Source organism: Ranitomeya imitator, chromosome 1 (genome assembly GCF_032444005.1).
Source record: "Ranitomeya imitator isolate aRanImi1 chromosome 1, aRanImi1.pri, whole genome shotgun sequence".
Lineage (NCBI taxonomy): Eukaryota > Metazoa > Chordata > Amphibia > Anura > Dendrobatidae > Ranitomeya > Ranitomeya imitator.
In genome coordinates, this window is record NC_091282.1 from 988,253,534 (window position 1) to 988,279,841 (window position 26,308).

At 42.5% G+C, this 26,308-nt stretch overlaps 1 protein-coding gene across 3 annotated transcripts in view; it reads right to left on the bottom strand.

The window, feature by feature from the left end:
• Positions 1 to 5,548: 5,548 nt before the first annotated feature.
• ANKRD50 (ankyrin repeat domain containing 50) overlaps positions 5,549 to 26,308 on the bottom strand; it is a 102,283-nt gene continuing 81,523 nt past the window's right edge. For 2 of the 3 annotated variants that reach the window (XM_069743924.1, XM_069743923.1), the window contains exons 4-5: positions 12,569 to 16,119; positions 5,549 to 7,403 (exon numbers count right to left, since the gene is read on the bottom strand). In XM_069743924.1, the coding sequence (XP_069600025.1) occupies positions 12,572 to 16,119 (3,548 nt within the window). In that variant the 3' untranslated portion in view covers positions 5,549 to 7,403; positions 12,569 to 12,571. The remainder of the gene's footprint in view (positions 7,404 to 12,568; positions 16,120 to 26,308) is intronic. The other variant, XM_069743925.1, reaches the window with a different exon arrangement.

Sequence of the window (26,308 nt, forward strand, 5' to 3'; positions counted from 1 at the left end):
TGACCTGTGATCCTGTGACAAGTCACCCATGGGCAGGATTAGCAACATGCTTCCGGTAAGATCGAGTTAAGTGCCGCTGTCAGAAATTGACAGCGGCATTTAACTAGTTAACAGCAGCAGGTGGATCGCAATTCCACCCGCGGCTGTTGCGGGTACATGTCTGCTGTATTGATCAGCTGTCATGTGTCCAGAAAGGTGCAGGCAGGGAGAGCCCAACATTGGTGTACTATTACGCCCGATGTCGGAAAGGGGTTAAGAAAGTTTGTGGCATGTTAAAAAAAAAAAAAATCCCAATATTTTATTAAAAATATATGTAGCAAAAACCTAATTAACCCCTTAAGCCCCGAGGATGGTTTGCACGTTAATGACAGGGCCAATTTTTACAATTCTGACCACTGACCCTTTATGAGGTTATAACTCTGGAACGCTTCAACGGATCTTGGCGATTCTGACATTGTTTTCTCGGGAGATATTGTACTTCATGATACTGGTAAAATTTATTTGATATAACTTGCGTTTATTTGAGAAAAAAATGGAAATTTGGTGAAAATTTTGAAAACTTCGCAATTTTCCAACTTTGAATTTTTATGCTCGGAAGGGAAGGAGCGCCATTTGACTTTTCAATGCAAAATTGACTGGAATTGAGATGGGACGGCATGTTGCGTTTGGAGAGCCCCTGATGTGCCTAATCATTGAAACCACCCACAAGTGACACCATTTTGGAAAGCAGACCCCCTAAGGAACTTATCTAGATGTGTTTTGAGAGCTTTGAACCCCCAAGTGTTTCACTACAGTTTATAAGGCAGAGCCGTGAAAATAAAAATTTTCTTTTTTTTAACAAAAATGATTTTTTAGTCCCCAGTTTTGTATTTTCACAAGGGTAACAGGATAAATTGGACCCCAAAAGTTGTTGTCCAATTTGTCCTGAGTACGCTGATACCCCATATGTGGAGGGGGGAACCACTGTTTGGGCACATGGCAGAGCTCGGAAGGGAAGGAGCGCCATTTGGAATACAGACTTAGATGGATTGATCTGCAGGCGTCACGTTGCATTTGCAGAGCCCTGATGTACCCAAACAGTAGAAACCCCCCACAAGTGACCCCATATTGGAAACTAGACCTCCCAAGGAACTTATCTCGATGTGTTGTGAGAACTTTGAACCCCCAAGTCTTTCACTGCAGTTTACAACCCAGAGCCGTGAAAATAAAAAAAATCTTATTTTTCCCACAAAAATGATTTTTAGCCCCCCCAATTTTTTTCCCCCAAGGATAACAAGAGAACCCCAAAAGTTGTCCAATTTGTCCTGAGTACGCTGATACCCCATATGTTGGGGTAAACCCCTGTTTGGGCGCACCGGAGAGCTCGGAAGGGAAGGAGCACTGTTTTACTTTTTCAACGCAGAATTGGCTGGAATTGAGATCGGACGCCATGTCGCGTTTGGAGAGCCCCTGATGTGCCTGAACAGTGGAAACTCCCCAATTCTACCTGTAACCCTAATCCAACAACACCCCTAACCCTAATCCCAACGGTAACCCTAACCACACCCCTAACTCTGACACACCCCTAATTCTAATCCCAACCCTAATCCCAACCGTAAATGTAATCCAAACCCTAACCCTAACTTTAGCCCCAACCCTAACCCTAACTTTAGCTCCAACCCTAGCCCCAACCCCAGCCCTAACCCTAGCCCCAACCCCAGCCCCAACCCTAGCCCCAACCCTAGCCCCAACCCTAGCCCCAACCCTAGCCCTAACCCTAATGGGAAAATGGAAATAAATACATTTTTTTAATTTTATTATTTTTCCCTAACTAAGGGGGTGATGAAGGGGGGTTTGATTTACTTTTATAGTGTGTTTTTTAGCGGATTTTTATGATTGGCAGCTGTCACACACTAAAAGACGCTTTTTTACAGCAAAAAAGTTTTTGCGTCTCCACATTTTTAGACCTATAATTTTTCCATATTTTGGTCCACAGAGTCATCTGAGGTCTTGTTTTTTGCGGGATGAGTTGACGTTTTTATTGGTAACATTTTTGGACACGTGACAGTTTTTGATCACTTTTTATTCCGATTTTTGTGAGGCAGAATGACCAAAAACCAGCTATTCATGAATTTCTTTTGGGGGAGGCGTTTATACCGTTCCGCATTTGGTAAAATTGATAAAGCAGTTTTATTCGTCGGGTCAGTACGATTACAGCGATACCTCATTTATATAATTTTTTTGTTTTTTGGCGCTTTTATACGATAAAAACTATTTTATAGAAAAAATAATTATTTTGGCATCGCTTTATTCTGAGGACTATAACTTATTTTTTTGCTTATGATGCTTTGTGGTGGCTCGTTTTTTGCGGGACAAGATTACGTTTTCAGCGGTACCATGGTTATTTATATCTGTCTTTTTGATCGCGTGTTATTCCACTTTTTGCTTGGCGGTATGATAGTAAAGCGTTGTTTTTTGGCTCTTTTTTTTCTTTCTTACGGTGTTCACTGAAGGGGTTAACTAGTGGGACAGTTTTATAGGTTGGGTCGTTACGGACGCGGTGATACTAAATATGTGTACTTTTATTGTTTTTTTTTTTTTAAGATAAAGAAATGTATTTATGGGAATAATATATATATTTTTTTTATTTAGTAATGTTTTTTTTTTTTTTTTTTTTTTTTTACACATGTAGAATTTTTTTTTAAACTTTTTTACTTTGTCCCAGGGGGGTCATCACAGATCGCCGATCTTACAGTTTGCATAGCACTCTGTAAGATCGGCGATCTCACTCACATCGCTGCAGGCTTACCAGCACCTGCAGTCGACCCGGAAGTACTCCCTGCAGGACCCGGATGCAGCCCCGCGGCCATTTTGGATCCGGGGACTGCAGGGAGAAGACGCTCGGTACAAGGTGAGCACATCACCTTGTACCGATCGTCTCAGGGAAGCACGCAGGGAGCCCCCTCCCTGCGCGATGCTTCCCTCTACCACCGGCACACTGCGATCATGTTTGATCGCGGTGTGCCGGGGGTTAATGTGCCGGGAGCGGTCCGTGACCGCTCGTGGCACATAGTGCCGGATGTCAGCTGCGATAGTCAGCTGACACCCGGCCGCGATCGGCCGCGCTCCCCCTGTGAGCGCGGCCGATCGCTGTGACGTACTATCCCGTTGGTGGGAATTAAGGCCCACCCCACCTCGACGGGATAGCACGTCATATGGGATTAAGGGGTTAAACAATAGTTCATTGACACATTTCCTGTAAGCCATGGTGATAGTGCTGGAAGTTTCTGCAAAGAGAAATTGAATACTTCATATGGACAATCTTTTGTGACCCGAGTGTCAAAAAATAAGCCTTTCAAACTGGAGATGCCTGTATGTAGAAGGCCTCCGTTAACTCTGAGTATATGGAAATAAGTTTAATAAATTAGACTCTCTCTGTGTCAGTCGTCTCCTCTTGTGAAATGTAAAAAAAAAAATATAGATATATCTATTATATGGCAGAAAAAAAATGTAAATTTTTTTCAACTGGAACAATGCCAAAGATGCATCTGTATTTAGATACTGCTGTCTAAATGTTGCTATGAAGCCCCCTGATTCTTCCTCAAAATGTCCACCTTGTGGGTGGTCAGTGAGGTGATCACATGTGGTCAATAGCTCAGACCAATCTTCAAGACGCTTTTACACAGGCAGAAAAGTACTTGAGCCATTGTGTTGACCAGCCAATAAGTTGCAGTTTCTTTTCACCAGCACTGGACACGTCCCATTTGGACATTCGGAAGGAATATTAACCCCTTTCTGACCTCGGACGGGATAGTGCGTCCGAGGTCAGAAGCCCCACTTTGATGCGGGCTCCGGCGGTGAGCCCGCACCAAAGCCGGGACATGTCAGCTGTTTTGAACAGCTGACATGTGCCCGTAATAGGCGCGAGCAGAATCGCGATCTGCCCGCGCCTATTAACTAGTTAAATGCTGCTGTTAAACGCAGACAGCGGCATTTAACTACCGCATCCGGCCGGGCGGCCGGAAATGACGTCATCGCCGACCCCGTCACATGATCGGAGGTCGGCGATGCTTCTCCATTGTAACCATAGAGGTCCTTGAGACCTCTATGGTTACTGATCGCCGGTAGCTGTGAGCGCCACCCTGTGGTCGGCGCTCACAGCACACCTGCAATTCTGCTACATAGTAGCGAACAGCAGATCGCTGCTATGTAGCAGAGGCGATCGTGCTGTGCCAGCTTCTAGCCTCCCATGGAGGCTATTGAAGCATGGCAAAAGTAAAAAAAAAAAAAGTAAAAAAAAAGTGAAAAAAATAAAAAATATATAAAAGTTTAAATCACCCCCCTTTCGCCCCAATCAAAATAAATCAATAAAAAAAATCAAATCTACACATATTTGGTATCGCCGCGCTCAGAATCGCCCGATCAATTAAAAAAAAGCATTAACCTGATCGCTAAACAGCATAGCAAGAAAAAAATTCGAAACGCCAGAATTACGTTTTTTTGGTCGCCGCGACATTGCATTAAAATGCAATAACGGGCGATCAAAAGAACGTACCTGCACCAAAATGCTATCATTAAAAACGTCATCTCGGCACGCAAAAAATAAGCCCTCAACCGACCCAGATCATGAAAAATGGAGACGCTACGAGTATCGGAAAATGGCGTAATTTTTTTTTTTTAGCAAAGTTTGGCATTTTTTTTCACCACTTAGGTAAAAAATAACCTAGTCATGTTAGGTGTCTATGAACTCGTACTGACCTGGAGAATCATAATGTCAGGTCAGTTTTAGCATTTAGTGAACCTAGCAAAAAAGCCAAACAAAAAACAAGTGTGGGATTGCACTTTTTTTTGCAATTTCACCGCACTTGGAAACTTTTTCCCGTTTTCTAGTACACGACATGCTAAAACCAATGATGTCGTTCAAAAGTACAACTCGTCCCGCAAAAAATAAGCCCTCACATGGCCAAATTGACGGAAAAATAAAAAAGTTATGGCTCTGGGAAGGAGGGGAGTGAAAAACGAACACGGAAAAATGAAAAATCCCAAGGTCATGAAGGGGTTAACAGAGCAGAGTGAGGTTATATTGGCGATTCCAATTGAAAAACTATTTTGCATGATCAGAGACGAATACTCACACATGGAAGAAAATTATATTTGATGAAAAGCAAATATATTTATTATGCACTTTCATATACATAGGAGTCTTAGAATATCATACAAGGAATAAAATAAAAAGAAATTTACAATGTTTAATTCAATTTACATAGGATATTTACATTCAAAAACTGAAAATTGTAAAATGAATGTTTTTTTTTCCATAACAATGGAGCAAAATACATTTGCATAGCAGAGTAAATGATTGGAAAGTAACATACAGACAAATGAAATACTGCTGAGTTTAGAAAGCAAAACCACCGATAATAAAGCACATTGGCCGATAGGAAACAATGGATTACATGGAAAGGTTTCAGGTATTTGATTGGTTTATTTCCGCTGATACAACTTCTGTGAATTTAAATAAAAATTCTAGTGGTTTTACCAATTTAAAATAAAGTCTTAAAAAGGGTGAAAAAAAAGAAAACTGTAAAAAAAAAAAAAAAAAAAAAGGCAGGCGTAAAACAGTAGACTGGGGTCAGCTATGTTGTGTGATGATTTACAAGAATGGACTTGACTACAGCCCCATGCAGCACTGTTGCATCACGCTGCGACTATTTCACATTGTTTTTAGGGACACACTGTGACCCTGTTGGGGCATACGGCCGAACCCCCCACAATAGGGGATTCAGATGTATGTGCAGACAGAGCCGTAGCCTGTAATGCAGCCGGTAGAGTGAACGTACGGGGAGCCGTGCATCATTTTCGGGAGTGTACGCCTGCAGAAGGTGGACTCTCAGGCCGGGATCACACTTGCGAGAAACTCGCCGAGTCTCCCATCTCAATACGTGGCACTGCCGCCGGCACTCAGCTGTACAGAAATACCTGGAACCGCACATTCCGGTCCCGAGTGCCGGCGGCAGAGCAGTGTATTGAGCTGCGAGACTCTGCGAGTTTCTCGCAAGTGTGATCCCAGCCTAAGACGTAGTCTACTAAGTCTGAATGGCCTCTACCTGTGGGTACACTCCCGAAAATGATGCAAGGTACAGTTCATGTTCGCCCGTCCGGCACTATTACCGTCTATGGCCTTTGCTTTCGGTTTGGACATATGCCCCGATAGGGACACCGTGTCCCAAAATGCAATGTGAAAGCACCCTTACCCTGTTTTGTATTACAAATTAAGTCCTACTGGGGAGAAAAACAAAAACTGGGGGGGGGGGAAAGAAAAATATAAGAAAAATGTTTACTTATTACATGGGCAGACAAAAAGAAAATAAATATTTTGATAAAATGAAAGGTCAGCAAAAATTGGCAACTTTTTGTGAACGTAAAATGACTTAGACTGGTGACTGAGCAGTATAGGAAAGCCGGCTGTACTTCCTTTTTATGACTTAATTAGCCATTAGCATTCTTAAGGCTACTATTTAAGAACTTGTTTTTATTATTAAGTATATGTCCCACGGGGACAAGCAAATTCCAAACTTTGATAACACGTTGCAATTCCTCAGCAGAGGCGTCACGATTATATTATTACCTTTGAGCGCGGCATGGAAAATAAATATGCTTCAATATTACTATGTAGAATCCTACGGTGGATTCAGCTCATACATTTGTATCTGTCCGTGGTGACATCAACAGGCAAATATGGAGTCCTTCCTCTAACTGGACAAAGACAACATAACTGGTTACAAAGTTTCTTTAAATAAGCATCAAGAACATTAACATCAGAAAAATACATAACACTGAAATTGCCAGTGGTGGATAAATACGGATTGAAGGAAAGTTGAGCTTAATACATTCAACTCCACAGCAGAGGGTTGGGGTGGGGGATGGGCATCGCTTGACTGACTGTGCAGGGCATGTCTAGGCAAGACGCAGGTTGCTAATTACATATTGGAGGTAAATACTGCAGAAAAATAGGCTTTTTTTTTTTCATTTACAAGTCTTGCCTGCTTTGCACAGGTTATATTTTCAGACGCTGTCAGGACTGGACATCTTTCAGCTGAACGGGTGAAACAAGATGAGTGGGGGGTGGGGGAGGGGAGTCATACAGTTCATGGCAGGACATGCATATTTATTATCTTTCACTTCCATCTGAAAAGCAGAAATTCTTTTAAATGGGAAAAAAAGGGTTTTAGGTGCAGTTACAAAGTGCATTTCTGTGCACAGAACATCTAACATTTGTACAATTGCGTTGCCTACAGGTAGGCACAGTAAAGCAACTTTTCAGTCGATGACACTTCAGATGTTATGGGAGCCAAGAGCGATGGCTTAGCCGTTGTCGGTGCCTTCTATTCTCTAGTATACTATGGGCTTGTGCTTCTATTAACCTGCAAAATAAAAACGTATAATTAGAAAGACAACATAGACCTTACAAAGTAACTGGTTGCTGACTGGCAATAATGGAAGGGTGAAAAGCCCACTCCTCATAATAGACCTGCACAGTAAACTTTTGGCCTTTAGCAAGTGGCATTTTAACATGACGCATGAAATCTGCAAGGGGTTAACCAAGTCCACACTATCTTACAAACAGCTCGTAATTAGGGCGCAGTTAGACCACCGTATAAATTGGACCGAGATGGGACTGCAGAGAAATAAACAAAGCTGTTGGGAGAGCCACTGACAAGTCCATGCATTGCAGTCCAATCGGTGTCCTTACTGGCATCTACCGTCAGTTGGCTGCAGTGGTCAGGTGACTTGATCAGCGTGTCATCCCAAAAACATGTGATGATGCGCTGCTTAAATCACCTGACTACTGCAGCCAATCACAGCACGTGGTGAACAGTAAGTTCTTCTCTTCCTGCGCCAGCACAGACCAAGGAGCTAACTGCACTGGATAGCGGTAGGTGTTACATGTGAGTATCACAGTTTGCTATTTTTTTTTTACAACTCTAAGTCACTGGGAAACTTTGCTTTTGCCTGGACAACCCTTTTCAGGATCATGGACACAGACTGATTAATTGGCCCATGTAAAAATGCCACCAATTAGATAATTTATGCCAGCATGAGTATCACTCTTGTTGTCGGCACATCATCCCGTGTAAGTATGGGGTGTGTTGCTGATAATATGCATTCTGTATAGGGCCAGATTGGTCTTATTAACAGTTTGTATTGGCCCCTTTGAACACACCATTAAACAAACACAGATAGGTGTAACTTTACCCATCACTGCTGCGCCATTGCTACCAGGGCTGTGGAGTCGGAGTCATGGAAATTGAGGAGTCGGAGGTTTGGCTTACCGACTCCACAACCCGGATTGCTACCTTGCTCCTCTGCACGTGTTTTTCTGGCTCTAATTAAGACACATCAACAAGACATTTGACCACTGCAGCTAATCACGGCCCATCCACAGTGGTGACTGCAGTGCCGTTGATGTATCACCACTATTTCCAGTGATTGGAAGTGCAGTAGTCATGCACTGACAAAGCCGCATGATCCCTGGAGTCTGGCAACCAGATATTACAAATGATTTAGCCTGGGCTTGACAGGTAATTGATAAAGAATTACTCAAAATAAAATATTGAGGTCAGTTTATTACAATATTTAAGTTTACACTGCAAACCAGAAACATTTCTTTTTTTTTTTTTTGAATGGCTTGATGGGCACTAAAAATAATAAGGCTCACCGGAGGTGGGTAGCGAGACGCAAGTTTAGTTCTTGAGCAAAATTAAAATGTTATGATGTATAATCCCTTTATTTTGGGGGAAAATATATAATTCACCAGAAGGACGTTTTCTAGCAATATTTCCAATCACTATATATCTGGTGTACACACATTCGTTTTACTCACTTCTATAGTGCCATTAATCCCACAGCACGTAACAGACATCATCATCACTGTTCCCTTTGGGGACAAGCTAAATTCCCTATCAGTATATCAGTGTGGAAGGAAACCCACGCAAACACGGGGAGAACATACAAACTCCTCGTCTTTGGCGGGACTGGAATGCATTTTTCGTCTAGGTGCAGTTACTTTTGGAGAAAGTAAAATAACTGAGCTGCACATATGCGGCCACATCACCATTTACAGACCAGTTCTCAAAATAGAGGTAGGTCAAAGAGGTAGGAAATGCATCCATCAGACATTTATGGAATCCCCTGTGGATTATGACAAAGGTGACGGAAATTGTAATTCCTGTAAGTATAACTGGTGAAATTATCAAAAGTTAAAAATAAAGTTAGGCCACGATTCATTAAGACTGGTGTTGTACATGCCAATGTGAACAAAGTGGTAGTGCAGAGTAAGAGGAGCCCGAATCATTTAAGGGATTTTCCCAAGATCAATACATCTAGGAATAATAATAACTTCCACAGCTGGATATGTTTTAAATAAAATGTTCCTGTGCTGAGATAATCTTACAGTTAGGTCCATATATATTTGGACAGAGACAACATTTTTCTAATTTTGGTTATAGACATTACCACAATGAATTTTAAACAAAACAATTCAGATGCAGTTGAAATTCAGACTTTCAGCTTTCATTTGAGGATATCCACATTAAAATTGGATGAAGGGTTTAGGAGTTTCCGCTCCTTAACATGTGCCACTCTGTTTTTAAAGGGACCAAAAGTAATTGGACAGATTCAATAATTTTAAATAAAATGTTCATTTTTAGTACTTGGTTGAAAACCCTTTGTAGGCAATGACTGCCTGAAGTCTTGAACTCATGGACATCACCAGACGCTGTGTTTCCTCCTTTTTGATGCTCTGCCAGGCCTTCACTGCGGTGGTTTTCAGTTGCTGTTTGTTTGTGGGCATTTCTGTCTGAAGTTTAGTTTTTAACAAGTGAAATGCATGCTCAATTGGGTTGAGATCAGGTGACTGACTTGGCCATTCCAGAATATTCCACTTCTTTGCTTTAATAAACTCCTGGGTTGCTTTGGCTTTATGTTTTGGGCCATTGTCCATCTGTAGTATGAAACGACGACCAATCAATTTGGCTGCATTTGGCTGGATCTCAGCACACAGTATGTCTCTGAATACCTCAGAAGTCATTTGGCTGCTTCTGTCCTGTGTCACATCATCAATAAACACTAGTGACCCAGTGCCACTGGCAGCCATGCGTGCCCAAGCCATCACACTGCCTCCGCTGTGTTTTACAGATGATGTGGTATGCTTTGGATCATGAGCTGTACCACGCCTTCGCCATACTTTTCTCTTTCCATCATTCTGGTAGAGGTTGATCTTGGTTTAATCTGTCCAAATAATGTTCTTCCCGAACTGTGATGGCTTTTTTAGATGTTTTTTAGCAAAGTCCAGTCTAGCCATTTTATTCTTGATGCTTATGAGTGGCTTGCACCGTGCAGTGAACCCTCTGTATTTACTTTCCTGCAGTCTTCTCTTTATGGTAGATTTGGATATTGATACGCCGACCTCCTGGAGAGTGTTGTTCACTTGGTTGGCTGTTGTGAAGGGGTTTCTCTTCACCATGGAGATTATTCTGCGATCATCCACCATTGTTGTCTTCCGTGGGCGCCCAGGTCTTTTTGCATTGATGAGTTCACCAGTGCTTTCTTTCTTTCTCAGGATGTACCAAACTGTAGATTTTGCCACTCTTAGTAATGTAGCAATTTCTCGGACGAGTTTTTTTCTGTTTTTGCAGCTTAAGGATGGCTTGTTTCACCTGCATGGAGAGCTCCTTTGACCGCATGTTTACTTCACAGCAAAAGCTTCCAAATGCAAGCACCACACCTCAAATCAACTCCAGGCCTTTTATCTGCTTAATTGAGAATGACATAATGAAGGGATTGCCCACACCTATCCATGAAATAGCCTTGGAGTCAATTGTCCAATTACTTTTGGTCCCTTTAAAAACAGGATGGCGCATGCTAAGGAGCTGAAACTCCTAAACCCTTCATCCAATTTTAATATGGATACCCCCAAATGAAAGCTGAAAGTCTGAACATCAACTGAATCTAAATTGCTTTGTTTAAAATTTATTGTGGTAATGTCTATAACCAAAATTAGAAAAATGTTGTCTCTGTCCAAATATATATGGACCTAACTGTATAAATGTGCTTCAGCTATGTGCTGTGTAACGGCTGTGTCTGATCATGCAGGAACATGGTCTGATCATACCACAGCTCCTGGGGAGGGGAGGAAGGAAAAGAGTATACAGTCATTACAGCATGGGATCAGATTTGCAAAGATCTTTGCCTTATGAAGAGACCTGTGTAGTCTCGAAAGCTTGCAATTTGTTACCATCTTTTCAGTTAGCCATTAAAAGGTATCAACCACTGAGGACTCGCAATTGTAAATATTTTTCTATGTACTGGCTAACACGGTACCAAGATCTATTTCTTTCCTGTATTTATTTTGTTACATTTATTGGAGAACCTCTTCATGACTAGCAATGTACATGCATGCTGGCCCACGGCGCGCGTTCACGAGCCAATCACACACAATTCACAGCAAATAATGGTTCCCAGCTATCATCTGCCTATAAGAGACGGGGGTGGAACTGAGCTCCGATCTCAGCTATCAATCCGTTAAATGGTGCTGTCATTCTCAGGGGGGAGGGGTTACGTTATTCTTAGCGACTGCTGGATACCTCGAGTGGCCTTCATACGATCTACTAAAGTAATGCTGCATTATCATCGCGTACATTAAAGTGTGATCTAACAATCTAAAAATAATTCTCACAATTGGCAAAAGAAGTTAGAGGAAAAAAAAATTAAAGGCTGGAAGTCCTTTTTTTATTATCAGAACTGCGCTATAAAAGAAAACACATTAAGAAGCAATCAAAACGTTGTACTTATCCTTTAGCGGTATGAATAAACACACCAGGTTGTCTCCCAAGAAACAAGCCCTCACATAGCTCCAACCAGAAAAGTAAAACGTTACTAGTGTCAGAAAATACTGACACAATCATGTATCTGGCACTGGCTGCACAATTTCATTCTGAAATGCTGTGGTGTTTCAAAGAAAAACATAGTTTAATGTCCGCCAGGGTCCATGACAAATGGCAGCCTAGTCAGAGAGGTGGGTCCCCGGCAGCTTCTCCCTGCCTGCTGCCTGTAAGGAGAGACCCTCAAAGGCAATGGGAGAGCAGAAGGCGCCAGGGACCCACCTAACAGACTAGTCTCTCATGTGGTCCCATGGAGATATGTACTAAGTTTTTCCTCTAAAACATTGCATTTTTCAGAGTTACACATATATGGCTGAAATCATGCAGCCAGTGTCTGATACATTGCTGCCTGTGGATTGGGCCGCATGTACCAGCTATGAGGTTCCCATTCGAAGAATAAACTGCACTAAATGAGGGGACATTTATTGGGGGCGATATTGATGTGGCAGAGTATTCACAAGAGCCTTGTTTGATTGCTCCATGTTGCACATTAGCCCCCAATATACCATTAGGTAAAATCTGGTGACATCTGCTATGGGCTGCACTTCCAATTTTTGTTTGCACTAGTTTTTATATATCAGGACTCGTGAAGCTTGCATTTTAGCAAACACTGGGCACAAAAACAACATTTTTCACTAAGAACTTACCATTTATAGTGGTGTTTCCTTTTTATAATTAAAGCTAGGGTCTGTTCCATCAATCTGAAGCTTCAGCGACTGTTTAAGGCCTAACTCAGTTTCTGTTGAAGGGTAGCCATCCAAAACTTCCAGATGTCCTCGACCTTGTACTGAACGTGGCACAGAAACTCTACCAAGGAAAACCTGGTTTCCTTGGAGGTGATAATTGGGATTGGTCATGATTCCGTTTCTTTTCTTCTGTTCTGCACTCTGTTGTTGAATAAGGAACTGCTGTTGAGAACGACCGACCTCCTGTTGCACTGAGGTAATCTGAAGTTTTGATGCGTCTTCAGGGATTTGTTTTAGAGGTACATTCATACCAGTTACCGAACTTGGACCGTGCACTCGTTTGTCAAACTGAGTCATTTCATATTCCAATACCTTAGACTGAGAGCAGCTGCTTTGGTTGCACTTCTTTGACACAGAATTAGATTTATTTGAGGTTTCTGCCTTGCCTCCTTTACTTGTTTTTGTTGATTTTAAACTAGGCTTGACTTGGCTCCATTCAAATTCACTTGTGGGAGAATTATTCTGCCCAACAGAGTGGGTTGTTGAAGAAGGAGACACTATTGACTGTCTACTTCTACTTCGTGGAAGCGAATGTTGTTGAATCTGCTCTGTAAAAGAAAGGCAATGGAAACTATCAATAGGCACAGTTTGAGCAGTCGCTGTAGAAGAGGTTGTTCGAAGAGAAGAGTTTTTAGAACTTTTTAGGGAATTATTCGATAGTGATGACTTGTGTCTGTCCACAGTAGAATCTGGAGATTCTGAAGGAGAACTAAAAGCATGAGATGGACCATTGCATAAGCCACGCATGTTAGGATGTAAATCCCCTCCTCCGGTGCTGGATGAGCTATTGGATTTTATTGTTAAAGACTGCACTTTTGTAGATAAAGGGTTTAAGGCTTTTTGCTCCATTGTGTGAACAGGAGAAGGGTTGCATCCATTCAGAGTTGAGGCTCCATATTTTTCAAGCAATTTAATAATTAGTGAATGTCCATTTTTAGCTGCAACGCGCATGGCAGTTCTCCCAAACTGATCTGCGTGGTTGGGGTCAGCACCATGTTCTAATAAAACTTGAACAGCATCAGTATGCCCTTCCTGGGCTGCAATGCAAAGTGCAGTGGCTCCTTGGTTACATGCATGGTCAACAAGGGCACCATGCTCAATTAAGAGCTGAACAACTTTCACATGACCTTGCCAAGCAGCAGACTGTAAGGCAGAGCGTTTTTCATTGTCTGAAGCATTGACATCAGCTCTGTAGGTGATAAGGGACTGGACCATTTCTAAATGTCCCTGCCAGCAGGAAACATGTAAAGCGGTCCTTCCTTCAGCATCACTAGCTTCTACATTTGCACTATTCTCTAAAAAATATTCAGCCATCGTTAACTGATTTTCCAGTGATAATATATAAAGAGTTGGTCTTCCATCAGCATCTTTGGCATTTATGTCTGCACCATGACTTAGAAGTAACTCAGCTATGTCTCGATGTCCTTCAAGTGAAGCAACACGCAAAGCATTTTGGCCATCATATCCCTTTTGATCAACAGGAGATTTATTTTCTAAAAGAATTTGCACACAGTCATAATGGCCTTCCTGCGCAGCCAGTACTAAGGGGACTCTACCATCGTTGTCTATTTCATTTGTTCGAGCACCTTGTTCGATCAATGCTTCACATATCAACCTGTGACCTTCAAATGCAGCCATGTGTAGCGGAGTCCATCCACCGCCGTCCCTATGGTTTTCATCTAGGCCTCTATCCAAGAGTGTCCTCACAACTTCAACATTTCCTTGAGCAGAAGATATGCTAAGAACAGTTCTCCCTTCACTATCAATGCTATCGATGGCAGCACCCCAAAAAAGTAAAGTGTTTACTACAGAAGCATGCCCCATAGAGGCTGCTGCAAGAAGAGGGGTACGGCTATTTTTGTCAGTATGATCAACATCCGCACCACCTTCTAAGAGTAAGTCAACAACATCTACATGTCCCTCATAAGCAGCCACAAGTAATGGAGTCATTAGGTCTTTATCACAATGATCCACTTCTGCTCCCCGTTCAATTAAGAGACTCACTACGGATGCATGACCCTTGCTTGCAGGAACACATAGTGCAGCTACTGATAAAGCAGTTCGTCCATCCACATCTTCGTGGTCAACTTCTGCACCATGATTTAATAGATGCTCCACAATTTCTCTATGCCCCATGTAGGCTGCGGCAATCAAAGCAGTTCTTCCTTCATTGTCAGCTTTATTAACCTCTGCTCCATGCTGTAGCAAATTCAGTACAATATCTTCATGTCCCCCCCAAGATGCTGCCCTTAAAGCTGTTCGACTATCTGCATCTGCACAATCCACTTTTGCTCCAGCGTATAACAGCGCAGAAACAACTTCAGTGTGCCCGCCCCAAGCGGCAGATCTTAGAGCCGTCCATCCGTCATGATCACAATGGTTTATATTTGCACCGCATCCAATTAAACAATTTACAACCTTTACATGACCTTGACGAGCAGCTAGAGTAAGTGCTGTTTGTCCATTGGCATCTTCTAGTTCAAGATCAGATCCTCTTGAAACAAGTAAATTGACAACATCAAGATTACCGCTATACGCTGCATTGGCCAACAATGTTCTTCCATTGGAATCACACTGGTTAACAGAAGCTCCGTTATCTAGTAGAGTTCGGATGGAATCTTCTCTTTCCAAGGCCTGTCGTACAATGCAACAAGTTCTGTCGTCTTCACTATCAACATGTGCACCTGCCTTGACCAACAATTGTAGCACCTCTTGTTCCTTTGGTATTACAGTACACAAAGAGTCTTTAACACAAGTCCCATTCCAGATCATCCATAATGCCAATTCAGAGTTTGTTAACTGCAAGTTTGAATGTATGAGATGTAATCCGAACTCTTGAACTTCTACTGGTGTTAGTTCTTTTGCTCGGCATGTGTAACTCATTGCAAGCATTCGATGTCCCTCAGCTGCATTACATAAGTATTTTTGAGTGCAGTGCTTTACATCAAGCAACCATTCAGCAAAACTGTAATGGAAGAGAATTTTAGTGTTTCCCAGCCCATCTACAAGAACTTTAGATAATACATCTAATTTACGTTGAAAATCTTCCATGGTCAATGACATGTTTTTGGTCCATACTGCGTGGAAAAGTTCAGTGATTGTTAAAGGCCTACAAGCAGCTAGAATCACATTTAAGATCGGTTGGACCTTTGCAAACTGTTTTCTTACAAATAGGCGCTGACAGAGCCAGAGGTATAAGCCATTTAAAGTTCCAGGGATGTCACGAATTTCACGAAGCATAATAAAATTCTCTACAACTCCATCTAATACACGTTCCAGGTAAAGAAAGCACCCACTGCTTTTTATGTGTAGTTGATTTAACATTTCGGCAGTTTCCTTAGTTAAATGTTGCCTTAAAGCTTCTTCTTGGTCTAAACGATGCAGTATATATTGCTGTACATCTTTAACTATGTAGGCTTTTCGGAGATCATCCAGACTTATCTTCCGAAAACCTGCAATTAAAAAAATAAATAATCAGTCTCAATCTTAGGAAGACAGTACACACAATACTATCTAAAGCAATGCAAAGGATGTGTGAACATAGTCAATTGGTGTCTATTCTTACTGAAGGTCAAGCTAAAAAAAATTAGATATTTGAATGCCTTTGTCTTACTAAGGAAAAGTTGTTCCCATTTCGACAACATTCCAGAATGATTGTAGACAATAAATGCCCCCTCCGAACTTCCTATATTTATTTTTTTTAAATAAAATTCCTCATTACTTGTAGATTTTCCGCATTAAAAGGAATATACGTGTTTAACGACAATGAAAATAACTCTATACTAATGTTATGTTAATTATAACAACTGAATAAAAGAAAATAAACTAACAGCAGAATAAATACTCAGCACTTTTGTATTCACGTTGTGACAGATCCCTAATTGCAGCAGACTGGGAAAAGACTTCTGTTAAAGAAACACGCTTTAAAGTCAGACTTAAAGCAAACCACAAGCATATTATAGGTGCAAACCTGGACTTGACCACAAGTCATGAAGCCCAATGATCTGCTCACAGCATCAATATGGCTTCTATTTTTAAAGGGGATGTTAAGGACTGATGATTATTTACCTATCCCTAGGTTTGGACAACAATGTGAGATCAGTGGGAGTTCTATGCAGCCCCATATATTGCTTAGTGTCCGCTGCCAAATATTGCATTTCATCACCCGCTCAGGTGAAAGAAAGTGCAGTACTTAGTGTTGCCACTACTAAGCAAGTATGAGAAAGTTGAGCTCCACCTTGTGCATCCATGCTGCCAAAGAATTTCAGCTGATCAGAGGGAATACTAGATGTCGGAGCAGCACTGATTTCATATTTATGATCGAACCTAAAGATAGGTCATCGATATGTCGGTGATGGTCATCCCCATTATTTCAGTCATGACCTGCACAGGAAGTCCGTGCTAGATGGATCCCTGATATAATGTAGGTGAGCTGACTTTATTTTGCTTTTCTACTAGATGATAGAGGTGAGCGATTCATTTTCAAATGGATCCCAACAAATCTTACCTTGCTCTACTGACTTATAATAAAATCTGTGCATATTCTGTTGGCGATCCAGTAGCTTTGATGGCAAAACAATCACTTTACACTATTCTTGTCCTCACATACCCAATAAAACAAGCAAAAGAAAATAAAGTGTGCATATAGCTTAAGTCCACCAAGCCTCATTTCGAAGCATATTATTTTGCATTCAGTTAAGTACTAGAGACTACAGATACTGCCTGCAATACAAGCTTTTATAAACGTTTCAGATAAGCGGCCCAGTATTTTCAGATAATATTTAAATATATATATATATATATATATAAATATATATATAAATATATATATATATATATATATATATATATATATATATATATATATATATACACACATTTATTTATTTATTTTTTTCATCAAATGGTTTTTGATAAGGCTTTTTATGCTTTTAATGATTTGCCTTTTTCCTGCAGAACAAATTATAAATATTAGAATTCTATGAGGCTACATATTAAGATTCATTCATTTTATACATAAGTTGCCTATTAAAAGTATTCACCTCCCTTGGACCTTTTTAAGTTTTATTGAGTAGCAACAATGACTAACAGGAGCTTTAATGAGGGTTTTTTTTTAAACAAAAGATCAAAAGAAAAATAGCCTCTAACGTGAATATAAAAACTAAAGTGATCTTCATTGACGACAATTAAGAAACAAAAAACAAGCTAATGAACAACTATTTAACCCCTTCATGACCCAGCCTATTTTGACCTTAAAGACCTTGCCGTTTTTTGCAATTCTGACCAGTGTCCCTTTATGAGGTAATAACTCAGGAACGCTTCAACGGATCCTAGCGGTTCTGAGATTGTTTTTTCGTGACATATTGGGCTTCATGTTAGTGGTAAATTTAGGTCAATAAATTCTGCATTTATTTGTGATAAACACGGAAATTTGGCGAAAATTTTGAAAATTTCGCAATTTTCACATTTTGAATTTTTATTCTGTTAAACCAGAGAGATATGTGACACAAAATAGTTAATAAATAACATTTCCCACATGTTTACTTTACATCAGCACAATTTTGGAAACAAAATTTTTTTTTGTTAGTAAGTTATAAGGGTTAAAATTCGACCAGCGATTTGTCATTTTTACAACGAAATTTACAAAACCATTTTTTTTAGGGACCACCTCACATTTGAAGTCAGTTTGAGGGGTCTATATGGCTGAAAATACCCAAAAGTGACACCATTCTAAAAACTGCACCCCTCAAGGTACTCAAAACCACATTCAAGAAGTTTATTAACCCTTCAGGTGCTTCACAGCAGCAGAAGCAACATGGAAGGAAAAAATGAACATTTAACTTTTTAGTCACAAAAATTATCTTTTAGCAACAATTTTTTTATTTTCCCAATGGTAAAAGGAGAAACTGAACCACGAACGTTGTTGTCCAATTTGTCCTGAGTACGCTGATACCTCATATGTGGGGGTAAACCACTGTTTTGGCGCACGGCAGGGCTTGGAAGGGAAGGAGCGCCATTTGACTTTTTGAATCAAAAATTGGCTCCACTCTTTAGCGGACACCATGTCACGTTTGGAGAGCCCCCGTGTGCCTAAAAATTGGAGCTCCCCCACAAGTGACCCCATTTTGGAAACTAGACGCCCCAAGGAACTTATCTAGATGCATAGTGAGCACTTTGAACCCCCAGGTGCTTCACAAATTGATCCGTAAAAATGAAAAAGTACTTTTTTTTCACAAAAAAATTCTTTTAGCCTCAATTTTTTCATTTTCACATGGGCAACAGGATAAAATGGATCCTAAAATGTGTTGGGCAATTTCTCCTGAGTACACCAATACCTCACATGTGGAGGTAAACCACTGTTTGGGCACATGGTAAGGCTCGGAAGGGAAGGAGCGCCATTTGACTTTTTGAATGAAAAATTATTTCCATCGTTAGCGGACACCATGTCGCGTTTGGATAGCTCCTGTGTGCCTAAACATTGGCGCTCCCCCACAAGTGACCCCATTTTGGAAACTAGACCCCCAAGGAACTAATTTAGATGCCTAGTGAGCACTTTAAACCCTCAGGTGCTTCACAAATTGATCTGTAAAAATGAAAAAGTAATTTTTTTTCACAAAAAAATTCTTTTCGCCTCAATTTTCTCATTTTCACATGGGCAGTAGGATAAAATGGATCATAAAATTTGTTGGGCAATTTCTCCCGAGTACGCCGATACCTCATATGTGGGGGTAAACCACTGTTTGGGCACTCGGCAGGGCTCGGAAGAGAAGGCGTGCCATTTGACTTTTTGAATGGAAAATTAGCTCCAATTGTTAGCGGACACCATGTCGCGTTTGGAGAGCCCCTGTGTGCCTAAACATTGGAGCTCCCCCACAAGTGACCCCATTTTGGAAACTAGACCCCCCAAGGAACTTATCTAGATGCATATTGAGCACTTTAAACCCCCAGGTGCTTCACAGAAGTTTATAACGCAGAGCCATGAAAATAAAAAATAATTTTTCTTTCCTCAAAAATGATTTTTTAGCCTGGAATTTCCTATTTTGCCAAGGATAATAGGAGAAATTGGACCCCAAATATTGTTGTCCAGTTTGTCCTGAGTACGCTGATACCCCATATGTGGGGGTAAACCACTGTTTGGGCGCACGGCAGGGCTCGGAAGGGATGGCACGCCATTTGGCTTTTTAAATGGAAAATTAGCTCCAATCATTAGCGGACACCATGTCACGTTTGGAGAGCCCCTGTGTGCCTAAACATTGGAGATCCCCCAGAAATGACACCATTTTAGAAACTAGACCCCCAAAGGAACTAATCTAGATGTGTGGTGAGGACTTTGAACCCCCAAGTGCTTCACAGAAGTTTATAACGCAGAGCCATGAAAATAAAAAAAAAAAATATTTTCTCAAAAATGATCTTTTAGCCTGCAATTTTTTATTTTCCCAAGGGTAACAGGAGAAATTTGACCCCAAAAGTTGTTGTCCAGTTTCTCCTGAGTACGCTGATACCCCATATGTGGGGGTAAACCACTGTTTGGGCACATGCCGGGGCTCGGAAGTGAAGTAGTGACGTTTTGAAATGCAGACTTTGATGGAATGCTCTGTGGGCGTCACGTTGCGTTTGCAGAGCCCCTGATGTGGCTTAACAGTAGAAACCCCCCACAAGTGACCCCATTTTGGAAACTAGACCCCCAAAGGAACTTATCTAGATGTGTGGTGAGCACTTTGAACCCCCAAGTGCTTCATAGAAGTATATAATGCAGAGCCGTGAAAATAATAAATACGTTTTCTTTCCTCAAAAATAATTATTTAGCCCAGAATTTTTTAATTTTCCCAAGGGTAACAGGAGAAATTTGACCCCAATATTTGTTGTCCAGTTTCTCCTGAGTACGGTGATACCCCATATGTGGGGGTAAACTACTGTTTGGGCACATGCCGGGGCTTGGAATTGAAGTAGTGACGTTTTGAAATGCAGACTTTGATGGAATGCTCTGCGGGCGTCACGTTGCGTTTGCAGAGCCCCTGATGTGCCTAAACAGTAGAAACCCCCCACAAGTGACCCCATTTTGGAAACTAGACCCTGAAAGGAACTTATCTAGATGTGTGGTGAGCACTTTGAACCCCCAAGTGCTTCATAGAAGTTTATAATGCAGAGCCGTGAAAATAATAAATACGTTTTCTTTCCTCAAAAATAATTATTTTGCCCAGAATTTTTTATTTTCCCAAGGGTTACAGGAGAAATTGGACCCCAAAAGTTGTTGTCCAGTTTCTCCTGAGTACGCTGATACCCCATATGTGGGGGTAAACCACTGTTTGGGCACACGTCGGGGCTCAGAAGGGAAGTAGTGACTTTTGAAATGCAGACTTTGATGGAATGGTCTGCGGGTGTCACGTTGCGTTTGCAGAGCCCCTGGTGTGCCTAAACAGTAGAAACCCCCCACAAGTGACCCCATTTTAGAAACTAGACCCCCCAAGGAACTTATCTAGATATGTGGTGAGCACTTTGAACCCCCAAGTGCTTCACAGACGTTTACAACGCAGAGCCGTGAAAATAAAAAATCATTTTTCTTTCCTCAAAAATTATGTTTTAGCAAGCATTTTTTTAGATTCACAAGGGTAACAGGAGAAATTGGACCCCAGTAATTGTTGCGCAGTTTGTCCTGAGTATGCTGGTACCCCATATGTGGGGGTAAACCACTGTTTGGGCACACGTCAGGGCTCGGAAGTGAGGGAGCACCATTTGACTTTTTGAATACGAGATTGGCTGGAATCAATGGTGGCGCCATGTTGCGTTTGGAGACCCCTGATGTGCCTAAACAGTGGTAACCCCTCAATTCTACCTCCAACACTAACCCCAACACACCCCTAACCCTAATCCCAACTGTAGCCATAACCCTAATCACAGCCCTAACCGCAACACACCCCTAACCACAACCCTAACCCCAACACACCCCTAACCATAACCACAACCCTAATTCCAACCCTAACCCTAAGGCTATGTGCCCACGTTGCGGATTCGTGTGAGATATTTCCGCACCATTTTTGAAAAATCTGCAGGTAAAAGGCACTGTGTTTTACCTGCGGATTTTCCGCGGATTTCCAGTGTTTTTTGTGCGGATTTCACCTGCGGATTCCTATTGAGGAACAGGTGTAAAACGCTGCGGAATCCGCACAAAGAATTGACATGCTGCGGAAAATACAACGCAGCGTTCCCGCGCGGTATTTTCCGCACCATGGGCACAGCGGATTTGGTTTTTCATATGTTTACATGGTACTGTAAACCTGATGGAACACTGCTGCGAATCCGCAGCCAAATCCGCACCGTGTGCACATAGCCTAATTCTAAAGGTATGTGCACACGCTGCGGAAAACGCTGCAGATCCGCAGCAGTTTCCCATGAGTTTACAGTTCAATGTAAACCTATGGGAAACAAAAATCGCTGTACACATGCTGCGGAAAAACTGCACGGAAACGCAGCGGTTTACATTCCGCAGCATGTCACTTCTTTGTGCGGATTCCGCAGCGGTTTTACAACTGCTCCAATAGAAAATCGCAATTGTAAAACCGCAGTGAAATGCGCAGAAAAAAACGTGGTAAATCCGCCATAAATCCGCAGCGGTTTAGCACTGCGGATTTATCAAATCCGCAGCGGAAAAATCCGCAGAGGACCAGAATACGTGTGCACATTCCTAACCCTAACCCTAGCCCTAACCCTAACCCTACCCCTAACCCTACCCCTAACCCTACCCCTACCCCTAACCCTACCCCTAACCCTACCCCTAACCCTAACCCTACCCCTAACACTACCCCTACCCCTACCCCTAACCCTACCCCTAACCCTAACCCTACCCCTAACCCTAGCCCTAACCCTACCCCTAACCCTACCCCTACCCCTAACCCTATTCTAACAGTGGAAAAAAAAAAATTTCTTTATTTTTTTATTGTCCCTACCTATGGGGGTGACAAAGGGGGGGGGTCATTTATTATTTTTTTTATTTTGATCACTGAGATAGATTATATCTCAGTGATCAAAATGCACTTTGGAACGAATCTGCCGGCCGGCAGATTCGGCGGGCGCACTGCGCATGCGCCCGCCATTTTGGAAGATGGCGGCGCCCGGGAGAAGAAGGACGGGACCACGGCTGGATCGGTAAGTATGATAGGGTGGGGGGGGACCACGGGGGGGGGGATCGGAGCACGGGGGGGGGAATCGGAGCGCGGGAGGGGTGGAACGGAGCGCGGGGGGCGTGGAACGGAGCACGGGGGGGCTGGAATGGAGCACGGGGGGGTGGAACGGAGCACGGGGGGGGGTGGATCGGAGTGCAGGGGGGGTGATTGGAGCACGGGGGGGTGATTGGAGCACGGGGGGAGCGGGCACGAGCACGGGGGGGGAGCGGAGCACAGGACGGAGGGGAGCCGGAGCAGTGTACCGGCCAGATCGGGGGGGTGGGGGGGCGATCGGAGGGGTGGGGTGGGGGCACACTAGTATTTCCAGCCATGGCCGATGATATTTCAGCATCGGCCATGGCTGGATTGTAATATTTCACCCGTTATAATGGGTGAAATATTACAAATCGCTCTGATTGGCAGTTTCACTTTCAACAGCCAATCAGAGCGATCGTAGCCACGAGGGGGTGAAGCCACCCCCCCTGGGCTAAACTACCACTCCCCCTGTCCCTGCAGATCGGGTGAAATGGGAGTTAACCCTTTCACCCGATCTGCAGGGACGCGATCTTTCCATGACGCCGCATAGGCGTCATGGGTCGGAATGGCACCGACTTTCATGACGCCTACGTGGCGTCATGGGTCGGGAAGGGGTTAAACCCACCCCTCCCAAATCAAGATTTATTAGAGGCATCTAGCGCAGTAACACGCTAGTGTCTACTTTAAAGGAAATATCCAATTTTAAAATAAACTAGCCATGAGGCTGCAGACTGTCCCTACAAACAGAAACGTGTGATCTAAAAACAGTTGGAGAGCCAAAGTTCACGAATCACCGATGGAAACCATAGCAGAAGGCTACAGCTTGATGAGGATTTAGGTTCTTCCTTTCATAGTTTATGGAATATCCAACTTATTTGCAGCTTACTATGAGAATGAATGTCTTAAGTATGATATGCAAATTGCCTCTTCTGAGAAAAAGAGGACGTAAATTCTATAGTTCCACCTATTGGAAGTAGCGATCCTACAAGTCAGAATCAACCCTTTAACGAGTCGTGCAATATGACTTAGGATAAAAGCAAAATCAGTATCTCAATTCGCAGACACGGTGTTTCGAGCTGTTGGCCTCAAGTATGAAAACTATCAAGAAGGCCACAATGAAACCCTACATGATGAACATACAAATTTTTGTAATACTCATGGAGTGATTTAGAAAAGTGAACTAAGGAGCTTTTGATAACAGGGTACTCAAACTTGAGAACTACCATACCTGTCTTAATAGAAATGGGCCACGCTATCAGTAACCACCATGTCCCGTCCTCAAGTATGAGGATCTTCAGTACGTCACACGATAAGCGATTAAGTCAATAACCCCCCTTGACAGTCTTATTTATAACCTACAATGTTTGTTTTTCAGGGAAAGGAGTTGGTATTGACATCTTTTATTACACATTTTCTTAAACGGGATTATCCAAAATCTTAAAAAAAAAAAAATAAATAAAAAATTCTAGAGCACCTGAGGCTATGTGCACACGTTCAGGAATTTTCTTGTTTTTTCGCTATAAAAACGCGATAAAACCCGCATACATTAAGCATCCTATTTATTAGAATGCAATCCGCATTTTTTTGTGCACATGCTGTGTTTTTTTCCGCTGCGGAATTGCATTCCGGAAAAAAATGCAGCATGTTCATTCTTTCTTCAGCATGTTCCCCACGATTCCGCACACATAGGACTGCATTGATCCACTTACTTTCCGCATGTGGCTATGCCCACCATGCGGGAAGTAAGCGGATCATGTGCGGTTGGTACCCAGGGTGGAGGAGAGGAGACTCTCCTCCAGGCCCTGGGAACCATATGATTGTTAAAAAAAAAAAAAAAAATTAAAATAAAAAAATCGTGATATTCTCACCTTCCGGTCTTCCCGCTCTTCGCGATGCTTCCGTTCCCAATAATGCATTGCGAGAATGACTTGTGATGACGTAGCGGTCTCACGAGATCGCTACGTCATCTGGGGTCATTGCCGCTAGGCATTATTATTAACGGGAGTTGCCAGGAGCATCGTGAGGAGCGGTAAGCGTGCGGGGACCGCCGGAAGGTGAGAATATAATTTTTTATTTATTTTTTTTAACATTAGATCTTTTTACTATTGATGCTGCATAGGCAGCATCAATAATAAAAAGTTGGTCACACTTGTCAAACACCGTTTGGAAAACGCTAGCATTCTGCAAGCTAATTAAGCTTGTAAAACGCTAGTGTTTAGCGGGAAAACGCATGCCAACTCCGCATGCATTTTTCCCGCGGCAGGGAGTTCCGGAATTGCCACAGAAATTTCCACGGCAATTCCGGACGTGTGCACATAGCCTGATAAACCAATTAAGGATCTAATTATAATCAACTTGTTGTTGACAGTTCTTTGAGGACTTTTGGCTTGGAGGTGTGCCAAAACTTCAACAGCAAACTTAAGGTACCGTCACATTAAGCGACGCTGCAGCGATATAGACAACGATGCCGATCGCTGCAGCGTCGCTGTTTAGTCGTTGTGTGGTCGCTGGAGAGCTGTCACACAGACAGCTCTCCAGCAACCAACGATGCCGAAGTCCCCGGGTAACCAGGGTAAACATCGGGTTACTAAGCGCAGGGCTGCGCTTAGTAACCCGATGTTTACCCTGGTTACCAGTGTAAATGTAAGAAAAAAAAAACACTACATACTTACATTCCGGTATCTGTCGCGTCCCCCGGCGTCAGCTTCCCTGCACTGTGTAAGCGCCGGCCGTAAAGCAGAGCGGTGACGTCACCGCTGTGCTCGGCTTTACGGTCGGCCGGCGCTGACACAGTGCAGGGAAGCTGACGCCGGGGGACGCGACAGACACCGGAATGTAAGTATGTAGTGTTTTTTTTTTACATTTACAATGGTAACCAGGGTAAATATCGGGTTACTAAGCGCTGCCCTGCGCTTAGTAACCCGATGTTTACCCTGGTTACAAGTGAAGACATCGCTGGATCGGCGTCACACACACCGATTCAGCGATGTCAGCGGGTGATCCAGCGACGAAATAAAGTTCTGGCCTTCTAGCTCCGACCAGCGATGTCACAGCAGGATCCAGATCGCTGCTGCGTGTCAAACACAATGATATCGCTATCCAGGATGCTGCAACGTCACGGATCGCTATCTTTATCGTTCTAAAGTTGCTCAGTGTGAAGGTACCTTTAGAAGTGCTCCCATTAGCTCTCCTTTCCTTGATAGCCACACCAATGACATATCTGTTCCCGAAGCCTGTCTGGATATCCTACTAAACCCGTTGGATCTCTGGCCACACATGTGCAATGTAGGCAAATTACTGTAGCCTGCCCAAGTACGTGCCATCATTAGTGAATACAATAGGCACAAAATGACATGTCTACATACAGCACAGGATCTATATGAAATAATAAGTAAAGAGATGGGTTCGCATGAGGAAACTGAAAACAAATTGGTAGGAAACTTTT